At 38.7% G+C, this 22,453-nt stretch overlaps 1 protein-coding gene across 3 annotated transcripts in view; it reads left to right on the top strand.

Moving 5' to 3' along the window:
- The window catches only part of LOC128663668 (four and a half LIM domains protein 1), a 148,529-nt gene extending 131,560 nt beyond the window's left edge, over positions 1-16,969 (top strand). For all 3 annotated transcript variants that reach the window (XM_053718108.1, XM_053718109.1, XM_053718107.1), the window contains exons 4-6: positions 7,213-7,382; positions 12,441-12,627; positions 15,593-16,969. In XM_053718108.1, the coding sequence (XP_053574083.1) occupies positions 7,213-7,382; positions 12,441-12,627; positions 15,593-15,747 (512 nt within the window). In that variant the 3' untranslated portion in view covers positions 15,748-16,969. The remainder of the gene's footprint in view (positions 1-7,212; positions 7,383-12,440; positions 12,628-15,592) is intronic.
- Positions 16,970-22,453: the final 5,484 nt, after the last annotated feature.

Below are 22,453 nucleotides of genomic sequence, written 5' to 3'. Positions count from 1 at the left end.
CATATGTATTTATGTGTTTATATTTGTATTTATGTCTGTAAATACATATCTACAGATATAAATACAAAAATACATATGTACACACACACACATATATTTATTTTCAACAAGAGAGCAAAATCAGTGCTTAGGGTGACTCTTATTTAGAACAAAGTCCAAATGAAAAGCAGTTATGCATCCACACAAAATAAAATAGGATGGATCCCACTTACTATAAACTACCTCAGTCACTATGAGGTAAGCTGCCGCCTCTGTAAGATATAATCTCCTGTTCTTGTGTGGTTCAAGACTTTCTGTGTTTATTGGCTCACTCTGTCCTCCTGGGTATGGCAGAATGATCTCCTCACTCCTGATATCCTCAACCCCAGAAATGTGTTCGCATACAGATAAGAGAGGAGAAAACACAAAAAGAAATGTAGTGCAACACTGTTTTATTATAAACAAGTTAAAAAGATTCACTCGCCACTCACATTATCATACCCCAAACATATGAGGTATGTACACAGCACACATGAGATAGTATCTCCTTCAAAGACCTCCTCCAGCTGCAATCAATATGATCGAAGGTTGTTTTTTAGCTCCTTTATCTTGTCAGTTTAGCTAAAGGAGTGCTACACAAAGTCCATGGGACTGATAATCTCTTATACTACAAACCAGAACACAGAATAAAAAAAACCTGCTAGAGTTTAGTGACAATTCAGTGTATCAGGAGGACCGAGTGAACCAATAAACACAGAAAGTCTTGAACCACACAAGAACAGGAGATTATATCTTACAGAGGCGGAAGCTTACCTCATAGTGACTGAGGTAGTTTATAGTAAGTGGGATCCATCCTATTTTATTTTGTGTGGATGCATAACTGCTTTTCATTAGGACTTTGTTCTAAATAAGAGTCACCCTAAGCACTGATTTTGCTCTCTTGTTGAATATATTTTGGAGTGTACCTTTTAGGTATTTGTTTATGTAATTTGGCAGCTGGGGTCTCTATCTCTTTCTAGTTATTAAATTGAGCAGAGTGTTTGGTGTTGCAGCAGAGTGTTTGGTATTGCTTGTTTACACTTAGGTGGTATTCATATCCTACCTAAAGTGTGACATTTTACTATATATATATATATATATATATATATATATATACATATTTAGACCTGTATATGTATGTATATTTATCTTAAAGCCCTTGCAGCCTTTTTTCTAACACCTGAGACTTCATATCTTTGAGCATTAGTGTTATTATGAGTATAACTGTACTTTTCAATATAATTTTCAGGTGTTTTGTGAAACTTTTTAGTCGAGCTTAACAGTTAACCAGAGCTATCCGGCACAAGTTAAATTCAATTGTACTCAAGTAAACAGATTTACTTTCAACCCGTAATACACGCGTTACTTTTCACAAGCACAAAGAGCCATGATAAACCCTCTATCGCTCGCGAGCAACAGTTAGGACACCACTCGTAATCTAGTCCAAAGCCAGAATTAAACGTTCATGGTTTAGATAGCGCATGCATTAAAAAAAAAACTTTTCAGTTTACCTGTATAATCAGATTTTCTTTGTTATCTTGGTATAATTTGTTGAAGAGTAAAACTAAGTAGGTTCATAGGAGCTCAGGAAATGCATGTGTCTTTAGCTTCCTATGGAAGCATTGTTAGTAATAATGTTTATAGTAATGTTATACATTGTTGCAAACACTATTGCCACAGAGGGTTAAATACATGTTCCCACTCCTCAGTCTACCTAGGTTTATTTATTAACAAAAGATACCAAGAAAACAAAGCAAATTTGATAACAGAAATTTAATTTTTAAAATGGCATACTCTATTGACGTACTTCTATCTGAATTATGAAAGATTTATTTTGACTTTACTGTCCTTTTAAAATGAATGCTTGCACTACACCACCATAATGTGCACCCAAGGGCAGCACTTCAACAATATGGGCTCAATTTATTAAGCCATTCTCTCCCCTTTGACTGCAGGTTTAGAATTCTGCTTCCTTGCCCTGTCCGACCAGGGAGATTGACAGCTCCTAACCTCTCTAAACATACATCTAGTAAAGAGAGATATTCACATCTTATATACAGACAAAATCATATATATATATATATATATATATACATTTCATATGACAAACACAATGGGCAGATAATTTCCATCAAATAGGTCAAGTCCTCTTAGGTATCTCTTTGTCCGTCACTATATATCTCTTTATCAAAGAGATTTATGTTTGCGGAGTGCACTGTAGCCCCTTCATTTTTGTGCTTTTACACAAGGAAGAGGGAGATCTACATTCCACATATAAAGATAATTATTTAACATCTGCAAACATATATTTATTAATGTGTATATTTTAGATAACAATGACAACTATGAATAATCATAATGATTCCCAAAGAAGCATTTAGTTAATTTTTCAGTGCATAATAGGTCAAACATACACAGTTTCAGAATGTTTTATTATATGTTTTACTATATGTTCAAACATGTTCACTTTTTAAAATAGTTCAGTTTAGTCTGATAATAGTCTTTAAGGGGTTAATTTAAAATTGCGCCCTTTTACAAACCTTTTATTCTGAACAGATTCTCTGGCCATTGATTGGCTATAGTTTGAATGGCAACTTCCGTTTTTTAATTACAATGTGTATATATTGTTACAATTTGTAATCTCTTGTATTCGCTTTTCTTTGTCTGAAGAAACGACCAGTTTTGGTTGAGAAACGCGTTACAAATAAAGCGTTCATAATTTTAAAGTTTGGAAGTTGTCCTCTCTATTTTTTTCCTGTTCCCAAACAATATGGAAGATACTCAGCACTTTTAGCAGCCGTGCAGTACCAAAGCTTGGAACAGCTGTGCAGCATCGGAACTCACAAGTGGAACTGGTTACAGTGTACTAGCCACTGTTAAGTGCTAGCCTGCCGTTTTGCACTGGTCACTGAGCCAATAGATCCAGTAAGCACAACTATTACCATTATATCTCTGCTTGAAAAAATAGGATTACACGATGAGGCGCCCTCTTTTTGTGTTTGTTTTCTAATAGTGCAACCCACACTCCGAAATCAAGAGGAGCAGCCTCGATTAAAAACAGTCTCTACCATCTCATTTCAGGATTACACCTTTACATCATTCAGCGCGCCTTTCAAATTCCCCTCCTGGGTTTTTTACTATTATAATTTTAGTCTCAAGGCAGGCAGAGTTAAAAAATGCATAGCTAAGCAGATAAATAAATAAATAAAAAAATCTGAAAATGTAATCCCACTTAATATTTATTTATCTATAACAATACCATTGCTGTATACTATATCAGGTGAGATATATACTGCCTTGGTTGCATAACCCATTGCCCCTATTGAGATACTGAGTTTAATTAAAAATAGCTATGTAACTAGAATATTCACTGCAGACACAAATTCATTTGCTATAACAAATACAAATAAATACAAAAATGAAAAATACAATAAAACATATTACTGTAACTGCTGTTAGAAATTAGCACATCAGCCTACCTAGCTTTAGCTTTCAACAAAGAATATCAAGAAAACAAAGCAAATTTTATGATAAAAATAATTTGGACAGTTGTTTAAAATTGCATTCCCTATCTGAATCATTAAAGTTTCATTTTGACTAGACTGTCCCTTTAATATAACAGTGTTGGTAATGCAAAATTGAGGAATGGGTAATATAGTGATTATCTATCTTTTTAAACAATATCAAATCTGGAGTAGACTGTCCCTTTAACTATTGAACCCTTGATATTTAGCTTTATGCACAGAAACAAAATAAGGGCTGTGTATTAGAAACTAGTATAGTTCCTTTTGGAGGAAAAAAAAAGACTTGTACAGGTGATACCTTTAATGGCTGATAGGGCAAACAATTGTAAAAATGTCTGGACCCTGAGGTCTATTCCTCACTCTGACCAAGGACCATGTATTGCAACCTTCTCTGGCATTCAGTTTATACTTAAAGGGACACTGTAACCAAAAATTTTCTTTTGTGATTCAGATTGAGCATGAAATTTTAAGCAACTTTCTAATTTACTCCTATTATAAAATTTTCTTCATTCTCTTGGTATCTTTATTTGAAATGCAAGAATGTAAGTTTAGATGCCGGCCCATTTTTGGTGAACAACCTGGGTTGTCCTTGCTGATTGGTGGATAAATTCATCCACCAATAAAAAAGTGCTGTCCAGAGTACTGAACCCAAAAATATCTTAGATGCCTTCTTTTTCAAATAAAGATAGCAAGAGAACGACGAAAAATTGATAATAGGAGTAAATTAGAAAGTTGCTTAAAATTGCATGCTCTTTCTGAATTACAAAAGAAAAAATTTGGGTTCAGTGTCCCCTTTAATGGATATGATTAAGATAGGATATGCATTTTTTATGACAACACCCTAATGTACTTTTATTATTACATTTTCTTTGTTTGCTTGGTATTCTTTGTTGAAAATCAGGGACGTAAGCTGAGGAGCATGCATGAGTCTGTAGCACTATATGGCAGCAGCTTTGTAAGAATGTTATACATTTGCAAGAGCACTTGATGGCAGCACTTTTTCCTGCTATGTAGTGCTCCAGACACCTACCTAGGTATCTCTTCAACAAAGAATACCATGGGAACAAATCAAATTTTACAATAGAAGTAATTTGGAATTTTTTAAAAAAAATTGTCTGCTCTGTCTAAAACACAAACAAATTTTTTTAGGTTTCTTGTCCATTTAAGTAATATTAAGGGGTTTATTTATCAAGCTGCGGTGGACAGGGGCGCATATACGCGCCCCTGTCCGCCGCAGCTCGCCTCTGGTGGGCTGAATTCCTCTTGCGGAATTCAGCATTGCACATGAGCGCTATTTTGCGCTTGCATGCAATCCCGCCCCCTGCCCGCACACAGCCAATCACACGCTGGCAGGAGCTGTCAATCTCCCTGGTCGGACGAGACTGTGGAGGCTGAAATTCCCCACCTTAGAGGTGGTGAAAGGTTAGGAAGGCAGCGGTATGATGACCGCTTCTTGTTAAATATGGACTGCAGGTTCTCTTGTGAGAACCTCTGCAGTCGTAGGGGGTCGAAAGGCTTGCGAAGCCTTTGATAAATCGACCCCTAACTCTTTCGCTGCTAAGCCGTTTTTCACCCCAGTGCTGAGACAAGTTTGAGCTTCTTTGCTACCTACATTTAAACCCTATTGTAAGTAAAATTTCGGTGAATGAAAATTATATATTGTGTTTTTTCAGCAAGCCCAGCAGATTCACAATATATCATTATTACATTTATAATCCATTGCATATGAGATAGCTGCTTCCAAAACTTTAAAAAAAACATACTTTTTTACTTAGATTTTAGTAAATTATATTGAAAACTAGTCTTAAAGCCCGTTTACACCGGCCATTTTTTCCAGTACAGCGGTCCCACCCCTTGCTCTCTCTCTCCCCCTCTCTTTTGTGCTCTCTCCCCCTCTCTTTTGCGCTCTCTCTCGCTCCACCTCTTTTGCTCTCTCCCCCTCTCTTTTGCGCTCTTTCTCGCTCCACCTCTCTTTTGCGCTCTCTATCCCCCCCTCTCTTTTGCTCCCTCTCTCCCCCTCTCTTTTGCTTTCTCTCCCCCCTCTTTTGCTCTCTCTCACCCCCCTCTCTTTTACGCTCTCTCTCTCTTTTGCGCTCTCTCCCCTCTCTTTTGCGCTCTCTCTCCCCCCTCTCTTTTGCGCTCTCTCTCCCCTCTCTTTTGCGCTCTCTCTCCCCCTCTCTTTTGCACTCTCGCTCCCCATCTCTTTTGCACTATCTCCCCCTCTCTTTTGCTCTGTCTCTCCCCCTCTCTATTGCTCTCTCTCCCCCCTGTCTTTTGCTCTCTCTCCCCCCTCTCTTTTTCTCTCTTCCCTCTATTTTGCTCTTTCCCCTCTCTTTTGCTCTCTCCTCCCTCTCTTTTGCTCTTTCCACTCTCTTTTGCTCTCTCTCTATCCCTCTCTTTTGCTCTCTCTCCCCTCCCTCCCCCCCTTTCTCTCCCCCCTCTCTTCTTTTGCTCTCTCCCCCCTCTCTTTTTCTCTCTCTCTTCCCCTCTCTTTTCCCCTCTTATTTTCTCTCTCCCCCTCTCTTTTGCTCTCTCTCTTCCCCCTCTCTTTTGCTCTCTCTCTTCCCACTCTTTTTCTCTCTCTTACCACTATTTTGCTCTCTCTCCCCACTCTCTTCTGCTCTTTCCCCTCTCTTCTGCTTTTCCCCTACTCTTTAGCTCTTTCCTATCTCTTTTTGTCTCACCTCCTCTCTTTCTATTTCTCTCCCCTCTCTCGCGCGCCGCCCACGCCCACTTTTGCCCCACCGCCGCAAACAGCATGTCAGGTAAGGCCAGGTGTGTTTGTCCTCGTGCTGTCTCTACTGCGCATGACAGCTTCGGACAAACGCACTTGGCCTTTTATATTTTAGGATGGTCAAGTGACCATTGTTATGACTGTGATCACCTTACTAAATTGTCTTCATGGGTAGTCACATGAAATAATAGGAGCTCATACAGTTTTTTGGGTTGGTTATAATATATAGAGGCCCCATTGTGCATTGCAGAAATAAAAGCACTTTTTTTTGCAAGGTGTTACCACAGTGATCACCTGACTATACAAAGTTCATATATTTGTTTGAGAGAGGGACTTGTCTACCGGAGAATAAACTTTATTAGGGGTCTTCTTTAGACATAGCAGATTTTTTTATTGCACATATAATGACCCATTCCCAAGCAAATCCTCATGTGTTTTCTATACTTTATTTATAAAACATCTACTGTATGGTACTGCAGGCAAGTTTCTTTCAAATGAGGGGTCTTGGAAGTTTGTAGCTGCTAAGGGAGCGGAGATCGAGGGGTTTAAAGAACTTCCCCATCCAGCTTCCTTGAAATTACACTGAGCTTCCCTGTTCTGCCCTCTTTGAGACGTGGTAAAGTCACCGGCACTCCTATAAAGCCTGGGAGTGCCTCCTACTAGGCCACCATCGATCCCCAGCCTGTAGTGCCGGGGATCGTAGAAAACAGCATTTGATTGGCGATGACAAAAAGGGCTTTTCATGCGCACACAGGTCGCGATGTGCATGATGATTATAGCTCGTTATGCTCATCAAAGGGGTTAAGATTCATTTGAGCAGAGATAACAATTGTATAATTGCCTCTCTCTTTAGCATCTCCTGCTACGTAAAGTACTTTCAGATAAAAGTGCCCAATATGTGGACTTGGTTTAATTAATCATATCCTTGTTTTGCAGGGGGACGCAATGTTGAATACAAAGGCAGTGCCTGGCATGAGGAATGCTTCATATGCAGCAACTGCAATCAAGCAATTGGGGCAGGAAACTTCTTTCCTAAGGGGACTGATGTGTTTTGTGTTACATGCCATGAACAAAAATTTGCAAAGCAATGTGTGAAATGCAAGAATGTAAGTAGTGAAGCAATGATTCTAATTTAATATTTTTTATTGAAAATGAAACACACATGGAAGTCAAAATTAAACTTTCATGATTCCCCTTATGGGGTCGATCCGATATAAATCGTCGCCCGCAAAAGCCGGCGACGCCAATATTTGCGCGGGTTTGGTATCACATATACGGCATAACCTAGAAGTTACGCCCGTATATTTCTGCCGTCGCCCGCAGTTTTTTGGGCCATAGGCAGGTATACCAAACCCGCGCAGTTTGGTATCCAATATGCAGCGTAAGGACTTACGTGGCGAAAATGGAGAAAACTTACTCCATTTTCACCTCGCCACAAAAAGCAGCCGTAAGAAGCCTTACGCTGAGTATTGGAGACCCGTAACTTCCTAAACTAGCTGCTAAAATAAACCTAACACCTAACGCATGCGCAATGTCTATCTCCCTGTCAACCGCGATCTGCTAAAATAAACCTAACACCTAACGCATGCGCAATGTCTATCTCCCTGTCAACCGCGATCTGCTAAAATAAACCTAACACCTAACGCATGCGCAATGTCTATCTCCCTGTCAACCGCGACCCCCCCCCCGAAATCCCTAATAAAGTTATTACCCCCTAAACCGCCGCTCCCGGACCCCGCCGCCATCTACATAAACTAACCCCCTACTGTGAGCCTCTAAAACCGCCGCCATCTACCTTATCTATCCCCTAATCTGACCCCTTACACCGCCGCCACCTATATAAAATTATTAACCCCTAATCTAATCCCCCTATACCGCCGCCAGCTATATTAATATTATTAACCCCTAATGTAAGCCCCTTACACCGCCGCCATCTCTATTAAAATGATTAACCCCTAATTTAATCTACCTACCCCGCCGCCAGCTATATTATCTATATTAACCCTAAGTATATTATAGTTAATATAGTTATTACATTATATATATTAACTATATTAACCCTAATTATATTAGGGTTAATATAGTTAATATAGTTACTATAGTATTTACATTAACTATATTAACTCTATCTAACCCTAACACCCCTAACTAAATTTATATTAAATTAATCTAATTCATTTATAAACTAAAATATTCCTATTTAAATCTAAATACTTACCTATAAAATAAACCCTAAGATAGCTACAATATAATTAATAATTACATTGTAGCTATGTTAGGGTTAATATTTATTTTACAGGTAAATTGTTAATTATTTTAACTAGGTATAATAGATATTAAATAGTTATTAACTATTTAATATCTACCTAGTTAAAATAATTACCCAATTACCTGTAAAATAAATCCTAACCTAAGTTACAAATACACCTACACTATCAATAAATTTAATAAACCACAAACATCTATCTAAAAATACAATTAAATTAACTAAACTAAATTACAAAAAAAAACAAACACTAAATTACAAAAAATAAAAAAAAGATTACAAGATATTTAAGCTAATTACACCTATTCTAAGCCCCCTAATAAAATAATAAACCCCCAAAATAAAAAAAATTCCCTGCCCTATTCTAAATTAAACAAATTTCAAAGCTCTTTACCTTACCAGCCCTTAAAAGGGCCTTTTGTGGGGCATGCCCCAAAGAATTCAGCTCTTTTGCATACAACAAATACAATCCCCCCCCCCATTACAACCCACCACCCACATACCCCTATTCTAAACCCACCCAAACCCCCCAAAAAAAGCCTAACACTACCCCCCTGAAGATCTCCCTACCTTGTCTTCACCACACCGGGCCAAACTCCTGATCCGATCCGGGCGATGTCTTCCTCCAAGCGGCAAAGAAGAATTCTTCCTCCGGCGATGTCTTCCTCCAAGCGGCAAAGAAGAATTCTTCCTCCGGCGATGTCTTCCTCCAAGCGGCAGCAAAGTCTTCATTCTTCCGGCGGCATCTTCAATCTTCTTTCTTCGCTCCGCCGCCGCGGAGCATCCATCCCGGACGACTACTGAACTTGGAATGAGGTACCTTTAAATGACGTCATCCAAGATGGCGTCCGCCGAATTCCGATTGGCTGATAGGATTCTATCAGCCAATCGGAATTCGGCGGACGCCATCTTGGATGACGTCATTTAAAGGTACCTCATTCCAAGTTCAGTAGTCGTCCGGGATGGATGCTCCGCGGCGGCGGAGTGAAGAAAGAAGATTGAAGATTCCGCCGGAAGAATGAAGACTTTGCTGCCGCTTGGAGGAAGACATCGCCGGAGGAAGAATTCTTCTTTGCCGCTTGGAGGAAGACATCGCCCGGATCGGATCAGGAGTTCGGCCCGGTGTGGTGAAGACAAGGTAGGGAGATCTTCAGGGGGGTAGTGTTAGGCTTTTTTAAGGGGGGTTTGGGTGGGTTTAGAATAGGGGTATGGTGGTGGGGTGGTGGGTTGTAATGGGGGGGGGGGGATTGTATTTGTTGTATGCAAAAGAGCTGAATTCTTTGGGGCATGCCCCACAAAAGGCCCTTTTAAGGGCTGGTAAGGTAAAGAGCTTTGAAATTTGTTTAATTTAGAATAGGGCAGGGAATTTTTTTTATTTTGGGGGTTTATTATTTTATTAGGGGGCTTAGAATAGGTGTAATTAGCTTAAATATCTTGTAATCTTTTTTTTATTTTTTGTAATTTAGTGTTTGTTTTTTTTTGTAATTTAGTTTAGTTAATTTAATTGTATTTTTAGATAGATGTTTGTAGTTTATTAAATTTATTGATAGTGTAGGTGTATTTGTAACTTAGGTTAGGATTTATTTTACAGGTAATTGGGTAATTATTTTAACTAGGTAGATATTAAATAGTTAATAACTATTTAATATCTATTATACCTAGGTAAAATAATTAACAATTTACCTGTAAAATAAATATTAACCCTAACATAGCTACAATGTAATTATTAATTATATTGTAGCTATCTTATGGTTTATTTTATAGGTAAGTATTTAGATTTAAATAGGAATATTTTAGTTTATAAATGAATTAGATTAATTTAATATAAATTTAGTTAGGGGTGTTAGGGTTAGATAGAGTTAATATAGTTAATATAAATACTATAGTAACTATATTAACTATATTAACCCTAATATAATTAGGGTTAATATAGTTAATATATATAATGTAATAACTATATTAACTATAATATACTTAGGGTTAATATAGATAATATAGCTGGCGGCGGGGTAGGTAGATTAAATTAGGGGTTAATCATTTTAATAGAGATGGCGGCGGTGTAAGGGGCTTACATTAGGGGTTAATAATTTTAATATAGATGGCGGCGGTGTTAGGGGCTCACTTTAGGGGGTTATAGATATAATATAGCTGGCGGCGGGGTACGGGAGCGGCAGTTTAGGGGTTAATAGCTTTTTTATTGTTAGGATAGTGAGGGGGGATAGCGGATAGAGGGTTAGACAGTGCGGGCTATGTTAGGGAGGCGTGTTAGACTTGTCGGCCTATGTTAGGGAGGCGTGTTAGACAGTGCGGGTGTTTTAGACTTTAGTCAGGTTTTATAGGCGCCGGCAGTTTCTAACGTGCCGCAAGTCACTGGCGACGCCAGAAATTTGTACTTACGCAGATTTCTGGACATCGCTGGTTTATCCGACTTACGGCACGTTAGCATCTGACCGCGACTTATATGGGATAGCTCGAGTTGCGAGCTGAAACTGCGGGCGACGCCGGTTCCCTCGCTTGCGCCGCAAACTGCGATCTATATCGGATCGCGCCCTATAAGTTTAAAAAACTTTTTTTTTTTTTTAACAAGCTTTATTAACAAAAACAAAGCATTCTGTAATACATTCATTAACAAAACAAAACAATAATGTAATACATTGTACAGAATTAACCATGTAAGCGATCCCAGTTTATTTCTATTATAAAATGTACCATTTTCTCTTGGCATATTTTGTTAAAACATATCTCCTTTTAATGAGGATACTGAGGTAGGCTAAGGAGAGCGCACGTCTTGTATGTAGAACATTATAACAAACATTGTTGAAAATGCTGCTGCCATATGCACGCTCCAGAGCCTACCCATGTGTACTTCTATTGAAAGGAGATACATTTTAACAAAGGATACCAAGAGAAAATGCTACATTTGATAATAAAAATACATTGGAAAGCATTTTAATATTGTAGGAATGGTCAACTGGCATCCATGGGCCACATGCAACCATCTGCACTAATATTTTGTAGCCCCCTGGCTCATGCAGAACTAAGTGCTGGTGACATCCAGTGGTTGGGCAAACAAGGTGACCATAACTTAAATGGGCCCTCATGAGGTGAGAACAGCAGATAGTGGATACCCTGTGGCCTTATCTAGATCTGTCCCTGTGCCAATGCAGAGCTTTAGGAAATATATTATTATTTGAGTGTTTAATAGCCATACATGTATATGTGGCCTTTAAGGCTTGTAAAATATTGCTTTGCTGCCCCTGTGTCTTAGGAAGTTGGCCATCATTGCTTTTATCAGAACCATGAAAGAGTAATGTTGACCTCCATACCCCTTTAACATGATGTAGCACACAGCAGTATAAAACTATAGACAAAAGAATTGATTAAAATGACAATACTTTTATATTTCTCTTCCTGTGCTTATATTTTCTGACAAACACGTAGCAACAAGTGGGATCCAACAACTTGGTATATATTTGGTTTAGTTTGGGGATGATGTCTGAGCATCTAAATGTATTTTAAAGCACTTCCTTTTCACCTCAGTGTTCTTCCCAGGGCCAGGGCCTATTTACTGGGCGCACCACCCGGCTAAAAATGAAGCCAATATTAAACAAAAATGAGCTAATATTAAAATTGTTTAATATTTGTTGCACAAATTATCATTAACTCAATGCATGTTAACTTATGCAATACATTTGTACTTTGGATATCTTAAGTAACCTTTACAGTATAAATAACAGAAAATGTTATATTACAAAAGTATTACACTACCCCAAACCGGCTACTTCATAATTCCACCCCACTAGCAACATTTTCTGTGGAGAACACTGAACCTGTCAGTCATTTATAAGAAAAGTAATTTAAAGGGACATAAAACTAACGTGCCATTTCTTGTTTACAGCCTATTACTACTGGAGGCATAACTTACCAAGATCAGCCATGGCATGGCGACTGCTTTGTGTGTGAGACCTGTCACAAGAAGCTTGCCGGGCAGCGTTTCACTGCTGTAGAGGATCACTACTACTGCGTTGATTGTTACAAGGCATTTGTGGCTAAGAAGTGTTCTGGGTGTAATAATCCAATCACAGGTAGGGTCTGTGACAGCTAAAACCAAATCTATACACACACACAAATGTGCTTGATTAGTGGTAGAAGATATGAAACGCCAGGGAGAAAATCTTGTAAATGAGGTAATTTAGAGCCCATAATAGGTTATTTAGAGCTGTGCTACCTTAATGCAAAGGTATCTTGTCTTTTATGTAAACAAGAATAAATAAAATACAAAATGATATAAAATCTTTATATTAAAATACTATATATATATATATCTATTTATCTGTCTATCTATATTAATATCTGCATCTTGTTTTACATTACTTTTTAGGGATTTTTTACATTTCATTAGAATTTACTCATAAAAATGTTAACTTTACAAATGCTTATAACCAGTGCTTTTTTGTACAATAAAAGGTGCCGGTACTCATTGATTATTGATTGATATATTCTGCTCAGTAACTTTGAGAAAAGCAAAGGGACAACATTATTTAGAATGTCTGATTTATTTTGCAGCCCCTCTTGTGAAAACCAGAGTATTTACAGAATGATTACAAATTTTACCTGTTATGAGTTGGCAGAGGTGTAGATAATCAGTGCCAGTGAGTTGAGTACCCCACAAAAAAAAGCCCTGCTTATAAGTATAGTTTCAAAATGACTAATATACTCATTTTAAAAGTATTTGTTATACAATGTAACATAAAACTGTACCACCTTGTGAAACAGGACTGCCACTGCAGCTAAGAATTGTGGGTAGTGATATACTAATCAGACTCACAAATTACCACATTCTTCACATCCTTATTTGCACTTTGATGCTAAAGCACGTACTCAAACCAGACATATACATCATTTAGTGGATGAAAAGGTATTGTAGAAGGAATTAGTGTATTAAATTCTAAGGTATTCTGCGAGAAATCTGACCTTACTCTGAGACACACACTATAGATTATGGTTAATGCTGCCTTATGCCCTTTTTACTTATTTGTTTTTTGCAGAAAATAAGAAAAACATGTAGACAGAAGGGATATTTTAATGGATATAAGGAGCCTAGTCTCCATAAAAGCTATACTTAGTGGTGCTGCTGTGGCCTTGGTAACTTATACCTGAGTACTAACCTATGTAGAATGAACAAAATGTTTTTGTTCCTTACTGCGTTAACTAGGACTTTGCAATTAATCAAGATATCAGGCTAAGCAATATACAAATCACATGAGGCTGCAATTTTATCAAAACAAACAAACAAAAAAAAGTCATGTCAGTCACACAAACACTCCAGCCCAGCCGAGCACTGACCACTCCTCCAGGGGCAGACTAGTAAGTGTTACATTAAAGGGACACTGAACCCAATTTTTCTCTCGGGATTCAGATAGAGCATGCAATTTTAAGCAATTTTCTAATTTACTCCTATTATCAATATTTCTTCGTTCTCTTGCTTTCTTTACTTGAAAAATAAGGCATCTAAACTTTTTTGGTTTAGTACTCTGGACAGCACTTTTTTTATTGGTGGATGAATGTATCCACCAATCAGCAAGAACAACCCAGGTTGTTCACCAAAAATGGGCCGGCATCTAAACTTACATTCTTGCATTTCAAATAAAGATACCAAGAAAATGAATAAAAATTGATAATAGGATTAAATTAGAAAGTTGCTTAAAATGTAATGCTCTATCTGAATCACGAAAGAAAAAATGTGGGTTTAGTGTCCCTTTAATGTCACAGCACAAAACGATACCGCCGCCATTTTACTTACCTCATGGTTTGTTGCTTCAGTCCTGAGGTGTGCACAGACAAGGAGGATGGCGGACTGGTGCGGCTCTCTGGGCTATTCAGTCTGCAGTGCAAATTGCAAAGGGAACAAGCTGCTGTTTTGTAACATTAAATCATTTTTTTTAATGCAAAATGTATGTTTAAAAAATATTTTAATAAAAATCCCGATCACTATATTTCATCATTAATCGTGATATTCCCCCCCCCCCCCCCATATTGCACAGTCTTAGTATTAACAGTGGTAGGGTATTTAAATTACACGGTTACATATGTGTGTCTCAGTTTAAAGGGACATAAAACACATTTTTTTTCTTTCATGATTCAGATAGATCATGTGATTTTAAACAACTTTTCAATTTACTTGTCTTATGGAATTTGTTTTGTTCTTTTGATATCCTTTGTTTGAAGGAAAACCTAGGTATTCTCATGAGCTGCTGATTGGTGGCTGCACATATATGCTTCATGTTATTGGCTCACCCAATGCACTCAGCTAGCTCCCAGTATTGCTGCTTCTTCAACAAAAGACACCAAGAGAATGAAGCAAATTAGCTAATGGAAGTAAACTGGAAAATTGTTTAAAATTGTATTCTCTATCTGAATCATGTAATAAAAAAAAAGGGTTTCATGTCCTTTTAACAACCACTCCAGCTACGCAAGTGACATTTCATGCAATAAAGCACTGGTTTTCAAACCTGTCCTCAGACCTCCTTAACAGGCCAAATTCTGAGGCTATCTGAACAGGTGAGATAATCAGCTGATTAGTAACCATGGTTATTACCCACACTCATCCAAGGTAATCCTGAAAATCTGGCCTGCTAGCGAGGCCTGAGGACAGGTTTGAAAACCAGTGCAATAAAGTATAGGTTGCATTGTAGGCCCATCTTTAGCAATAATACATGCGCTTACCTTGCAAAAACAATCTTTGCCAAAGTGTTTTAAAGGGTAAAAAGCTGAAGCTGGGTAAGAGAAAGGCCATAAGATGCTTGTTACATAATTCAGTAAGAAGTAGTATTGGTAAACGCTTTAGGAGAGATTAAATGGATAGAATACAGAAAAAGAGTTACAAATCAGCATAACATTTACAGTGGCTACACTAGTGTGTATTGTTAACGGGACAATAAGGTACAAATTAAACTTTTATGCCATGCTCTATGTACAATATAACTTTATTTTCTTTACATGTTGAGTTTTATGCACATTTCCTAATAAAAAAAACTCTTTCTCCAACAGGGTTTGGGAAAGGATCCAATGTTGTCAACCATGAAGGGCATTCCTGGCACGAGTACTGCTTCATTTGCAAGAAGTGTTCCCTCAACCTGGCTAATAAGCGCTTTGTTCGCAATAATGAGCAAATCTACTGCGCTGATTGTGCCAAAAAACTCTAAATTAGTAGTGATCTTGCTCTCTTGTGTTCCTTAGCCATTTATACAAAAGGCAATATTCTAAATACCTTATAAGGTTTAGCAATTATTAGCATGTACTGCACCTATTATATTAGCGACTGAATCAAGAAACGCATGGCATTCATTTGTCACCTCGTATACTAGAAACAATGATTTTCTGACTAACACAAAAATTTATTTTATGCATAATGCAACATAACTGCATGGCAGGAAGCTTTTATGTATTTACTTTGCACAAATGAAATGTATTAGTAATGCTATAAAAAAAAATAACAACTAATTTTGTACGACAGCTTAATCCTGCAGTGAAAATTAAATATTAATAAGAAGCATTTACTAACAAACCTTACAAATTTTGTGTCTCAAGTAGTAGAGTTTATTCATTTACGTTTGATTGACACATTTATGGTTCTAGTTTCTTTAAAATAAGTTTTAAACTGGCTATTGATAATTCATTTTTCCCCTAGACTATATTTGTTAGGCTTCAACATTTGTATTTATCCCACTTTGTTGGATATAGAGCTTATCCCCTATACTGTGCACCCTCTGCCACTTCCTGACAAATCCAGGAATTATCTGAGGTTTTAACATTTTTTAAATGGAGAATAGAATCCATATATAACAGTTCCACTTTAGAGGGATATACTAACACTTCAACTGCTCTATTTTATTAACAAAGTCTTCTGACCTCCATGTGTTAAAGGCTTGAAAACGTAGGCAATGTTGATAACCAGCATTGAGAAAACGCCTGTGTGTAGCATGCAATCAGTCGACCTCTCTGTAGCTGTTTAATGAATAGTATAAACCAGACATTCTCAAACTTGGCCCTATCAGCTTGCTGAGCATCATGGAAAATGTAGTTCTAAAACCTCTAGATGGCCAAGTTTCAGGAACTGGTATAAACATATATTCTTTTAAATTCTATAGTACTGACAAATGATAGTCTTGTTTGAACAGTGTCACAATTATGTCATATTGATACATAATTAAATGATATGCATAAAACCATCTACTGGTACAATATTACAACTCCTTCAGTCAGTATATCACACTATAAAAATTGCAATAAGAAACAGCTTTGCTGAAAATTCACCGTTGTCTAAAACATTCTGTAACCATAAACAGATTCTGCATTGGAAATTATAACTATGTTTGGATTGCAAATAATTGCTTCTGTACACACTTAATAAAAACACAAACTGTACATTTTTTATTTCTTTGCTGTGTTATGGTTTAAGAGAGATTTTTTTTGTAATCAGGTTATGCTTAATTCAAAGTATTCGTGAATATGGAAAGTAGCCAAAGTATAAATCTCTGCAGGGGATAATACAAGAATGATCCTTAAAAGGAATAAACATACCAATTATTTTTTTCATAAAGAAAACTACAAAAGATGAACATTTTCCTAAAAAAATTAGACTCTCCATTTATGCAATAATTAGTTACCATGAGACACCCTTTTCTTTACCTCATTCTGTAAAATTTAATTTGAATTTACGTTTAAATGTATTCAATAATTGATATATGGTCATGCAGTTTCCCTTTATTTTTGAGGCTTTGCATAAAGATACAATAATTCAAACACAAAGTAATCCAAACTCGTCAATAGTCCTATTTAAACATAAGAACACTAAAAAGCAAGTTCTGATGCTCATCATTATAAAGTCTGTAAAACAGAACTATAATAAAGTGGTTGGAGTACCAAAAACAGGCCTCTATTTCAATATGCAATGATATAACTTAAAAAAAATCATAAGATTTAACGACACAAATTAATATAAATTTACTAATGTACTTAAAGGGACAGTATACACTCATTTTCATATAACTGCATGTAATAGACACTACTATAAAGAATAAGATGCACAGATACTGATATAAAAATCCAGTATAAAACTGTTTAAAAACTTACTTAGAAGCTGTCAGTTTGGCTCTGTTGAAAAGGTAGCTGGAAAGCCCACAGCAAGTGGCAAATAAGACACTCCCCCCTCTTTTGCATATGAAAAGACCCTTTACACAAACAGAAGCAAGCTGGAGAAGGTAGCTGACGGTATTCACATAAAACTTTGGGGCTTGGTTAAGAGTCTGAAAATCAGAGCAATGTTATTTAAAAATAAGCAAAACTATACATTTATTTTTAAAAAAAACTTTATGGGCTATATAAATAGATCATCTACAAAACATTTATTCAAAGAAAAAATGAGTGTATAATGTCCCTTTAACAATTAGTAGAGAAATAACTAGGGCTAAGGAAACTTGAAATGAAACTTTTAGGATATGAGTATTATTTTTTAAAGTTCAAGGGGAGCTACAAATTGAGTAAAGAGAAAAAAAAGGAGGGGAATCCTCTAAGACATGGTGGGTAGCATTTGGAATGGTAAGGTATATCTGTAATGTAAACATCAAACACTTTATGAGGGGCCACACTCTCAAACCAGATATTGAAATTATTTACTTGAGAGACATAGGACTCCATAGGCTTTATATATTGTAGGATAGCTACACCCAATTTGGCGGGGTTTGTTTCAACCATGCCCGGGCAAAAGCCAATTTTACAGCCAAGATTAAGTAAACACAGAATAATGTCTGTGGTAAAAGTAAGGTATTAGGAAAGATATGGAACAATCCTGCAACTGGTGGAGAATGAGAGACATAGGACTCCATAGGCTTTATATATTGTAAGATAGCTACACCCAATTTGGTGGGGTTTGTTTCAACCATGCCCGGGCAAAAGTCAATTTTACAGCCATGATTAAGTAAACACAGAATAATGTCTGTGGTAAAAGTAAGGTATTAGGAAAGATATGGAACAATCCTGCAACTGGGGGAGAATGTAATGGAAATGTTTTTTTTTTTTTTTTTCAAAAGATTTTTATTTATTTTCAAACTTATAGAAGTAACAATGAGGGACACGCAGGTTCCAAACACAAACATCAATGGCATACAGGAGTATATGGTTACGAATAGAACCAGGGGTCCCAAAGATAAGAAACAATACAATATTGATAAGATTAGATGGACTCCCCTGGTGGAGAGATGACATCTCACATTAGTCTGAGGACAAATGGGATATCTTAAAAGGAACCTATAAAACACAACACATGTCTTGGAATCAGAACAAAGTCTAGGGGGGGGGGGGAGGGGGAAGGAGGGGGGGGAGCATAGAAGAGGAGAGGGAAGAAATGGGGAAAGATGGTAGATAGATCAAGAAGAGTCAGGCTGTAGGCTTTAGGACGTGACAGGAGGGCTCCAGGAAGTATCAAACTTGTCTTTCCAATCAGCCCAAGCAAGTTCGAATATATCCAGTTTGTTTAAGTCAAAATATATAGTCTTTTCCATGGTGTATAAGAAGGCCATGGTTTTCTCAATCTCGTTCCATGAAGGGGTTTTTTCTTTTTTCCAGGACCTAGCCAGATTAGTCTTAATAGAGGCTAATAAGTAGGTACTGAAGATAGCTTGATGCTTAGGTAGGTCCTGTAAGCCCAGGTGGAGCAAAGCAGTAGGCGGGCCAGGCGGAATTCTGATTCCAAAATCAGTAAGGGCGCGGAAACCTTGAGACCATAAGAAAGTAATTTTAGGGCATTCCCACCAAATGTGGAGCATGGTGCCCTGCAGACCACAATTCCTCCAGCAAAGAGGCGACACTCCTGGGTACATCCTTGCTAGGCGTGTGGGAACCAGGTACCAGTGAGAAATCACCTTGTAATAAGTTTCGAACATAGTGATGCAATGGAGGGTTTTTTTCGTCAGAAGGATGGCCCTTTGCCAGGCGTCTACCGAGATTTGAGAATGCAGTAAAGCATCCCAGATCTGCAAGTGCGGGGCAATTTCAGGCGGGACAGTGCCATCGAGAGTCCCGTAATGGAACGATAATGGCCGGATAAGTCTGTGACCCGTCTTCCAGACAGACTCCCACGGGGTGGACTGACGAGAGGTGGTGGGGAGAAAACCCCAGCTTCTCAGGAGACTTTTAATCCTGATGGTCTCAAAAAAGAGGACCGGAGGAATATCCCCAGGGGAGCCCAGGAGAGTTGGGTCTATAAAGCCATCGGGCTGTGATGCGGACCAGAAGTCCGAGACCCGCCGAATCCCTAGTCTGGCCCATATATTCGGGTGGGTATCCGCCAACCCAGAGAGCAGACCAGCCACCGAAGTGATAGGGGAAGGATGGGGGGCAATTAGTTGGCGATGCCGGATCTTGTCCCAGACCTGAAGGCATTCTGTGATGACTAGGTTGCTGATACCTAGAATTCTGCGACTGTGCGGAGGAGTCCAAATAATATCCTTGAGCAGGACATTATGGGGTAAAGAGGCCTGTTCAATCACGCGCCATTTATCACGGGACTGAAGAACTCCCCACTGGGAGATGTGGGTAAGCATGGCCCCCTCGTAGTATTTTACCACAGAAGGGGAAGCCAGGCCTCCTAGATGTATAGGAAATTTCAGATTTTTTTGAGCTATCCTGGGGGTCAAGCCCTTCCAAATAAACTTTGTTATTTCACTCTGAAACTGTAGCAAGAGTGGCATAGGGACTCTGATGGGGAGGCACCTAAACAAGTAGGTGAGCTTAGGGAGGAAAGACATTTTAATAGAGGCTATACGCCCCATCCATGAGATGGACTTGTGATCCCAAGCATTTTTTAAGGATCTCAGTTCTGACAGCAAGGGGATGTAATTATCCTTGACCATTTTTGAGGCATTGTTAGATATTCTAACCCCCAGATGTGTGACCTGCTCCTGTGACCATTTGAAGTTATAACTTTTCTTTAAACTGTTAATGTAATTGTGAGGGTATCCCCACCAATATATCTCTGTCTTTTGAGTGTTCAATTTATAAAATGAGAGGTCACCAAAGGTCTTTAGAACATCCAACAGTCTGGGGACAGCTCTACCGGGGTCCGCAGTGAAGATTGTGATATCATCTGCGAAAAGTGCAATTTTTTGCAGAGTGCCTGAGAGCATTATCCCTGGAAGGGACGCATCGTCGCGGATATGGGCAGCCAAGGGCTCGATCGCAAGGGCAAACAACAGCGGAGACAGGGGGCACCCCTGTCTAGTACCATTGGAGATGCTGAAAGGGTCAGACTGAAAGCCAAGACCCCTGACAGCAGCCGACGGGGCAGAATATAGCGCCTGGATAGCCCTGCATGTGGACTGAGGGAAGTTAAAGGTTTTGAGGGTTTCCCACAAGTAGGACCAGCGGATTCGGTCAAAAGCCTTCTCGGCATCCAAAGAGATAACCGAGAAAGGCTTCTGCATTCTGGTAGATTCACACACAATATTAACAAGACGCCTAGTATTGTCCGGCCCCTCGCGCCTGTGAATGAACCCTACTTGATCCGGACCTATAAGGTGCGGGAGAAGCCTGCTGATACGATTGGCAAGAATTTTAGAGTAAACCTTCACGTCCACGTTAATTAAAGAAATTGGCCTATAGCTTGCACAGGAGGAAGGGTCCTTATCTGGTTTTGGCAGAGTGACTATGACTGCCTTTAAGAATTCCTCCTTCAAGGAGCCTTCTTCACTTGCTAAGGTAAAGAACCTCTGCAAGTAGGGGGATAGTTCATTGACAAATACCTTATAAAACTGGGCAGAGAAGCCATCAGGCCCTGGAGCCTTGAAGGGTTTTAGATTTTTTATCATTAGCTTAATCTCCGCCAAAGAGAAAGGGGCTGTGAGAGAGTCTTGTTGCTCTGTAGTAAGAGTGGGGAGGTTAGCGGAAGCCAGGAAGTCTCTGATATCCTGGCTAGTAGTTGGGGTGAGAGTCTCCGAATTTTCAATATTGTAAAGTTTGGAGTAAAAGTCAGCAAAACATTCTCCAATCTGAGAGGGCCTCTTATGCAACTTGCCATTATAATTAATCTGGGAAATGCGGGAGTTACTATGCTTATGCCTGAGCCTATTAGCAAGCATAGTGTCAGGTCTATTACCTTTGTAATAGTATAATTGTTTTAGTTTGCTGAGATTAGTTTGTGTGCGGCGGAGCTCTAGGAGGTTGATATGCTCCTTAACTGTAGCAATCTGCGCTGCTACATCGAGGCTAATGGAAGCGCGATTGAGGGATTCCAGGGATCTGAGTTTTGCGTGTGCCTGCGCAAGGGTAAGGGCCGCTCGCTTTCTCAGTGCTCCTTGTTTGCGAATGATAAGGCCCCTGATAGTTGCTTTGATCGCGCCCCAGAGAATATCGTCTGAGGTCTGGCCGTTGTCATTACAAACTAACAGTTCAGTCAGGTCCCGTCTTAATTCCTCTCTGAACGGGATATCAGCCAAAATGTGCCTAGGAAGGCACCAATTGGATTTACTAGGCGCTTTGTCTGAGGGGAACAGACCTGCCGTTACAAGGTCATGATCTGACCAGGAACAGAGGGGGATACTGGAACAGGAGACCGAGTCCAAAGACCCAGCCTGACAAAAGATGTAGTCCAGCCGGGAGTAAGTTTTATGGGGGATAGAGAAATGAGTAAAGTCCCTATCATTGGGATGTAAACTTCTCCAAATGTCGAAGTATCCATATTGTGACATTACTGCCCTAAATTGGGCAGAGACATATGTCTCTTGTGAATGTTTACTGCCAGCTTGAAGCTGTTTGCGGTCGAGAGTTGGCTCCCATGTCATGTTGAAGTCTCCCGCGATCAAGACCCTCCCTTGCTTAATCGTATCAAGCGTCTGCAAAATAGTACGGAGAGAT

The sequence above is a fragment of the Bombina bombina genome, chromosome 6 (genome assembly GCF_027579735.1).
Source record: "Bombina bombina isolate aBomBom1 chromosome 6, aBomBom1.pri, whole genome shotgun sequence".
Classification (NCBI taxonomy): Eukaryota; Metazoa; Chordata; class Amphibia; order Anura; family Bombinatoridae; genus Bombina; species Bombina bombina.
The sequence above is the reverse complement of the archived record's forward strand: the minus strand, read 5'-3'. Positions and strand labels throughout refer to the sequence as shown.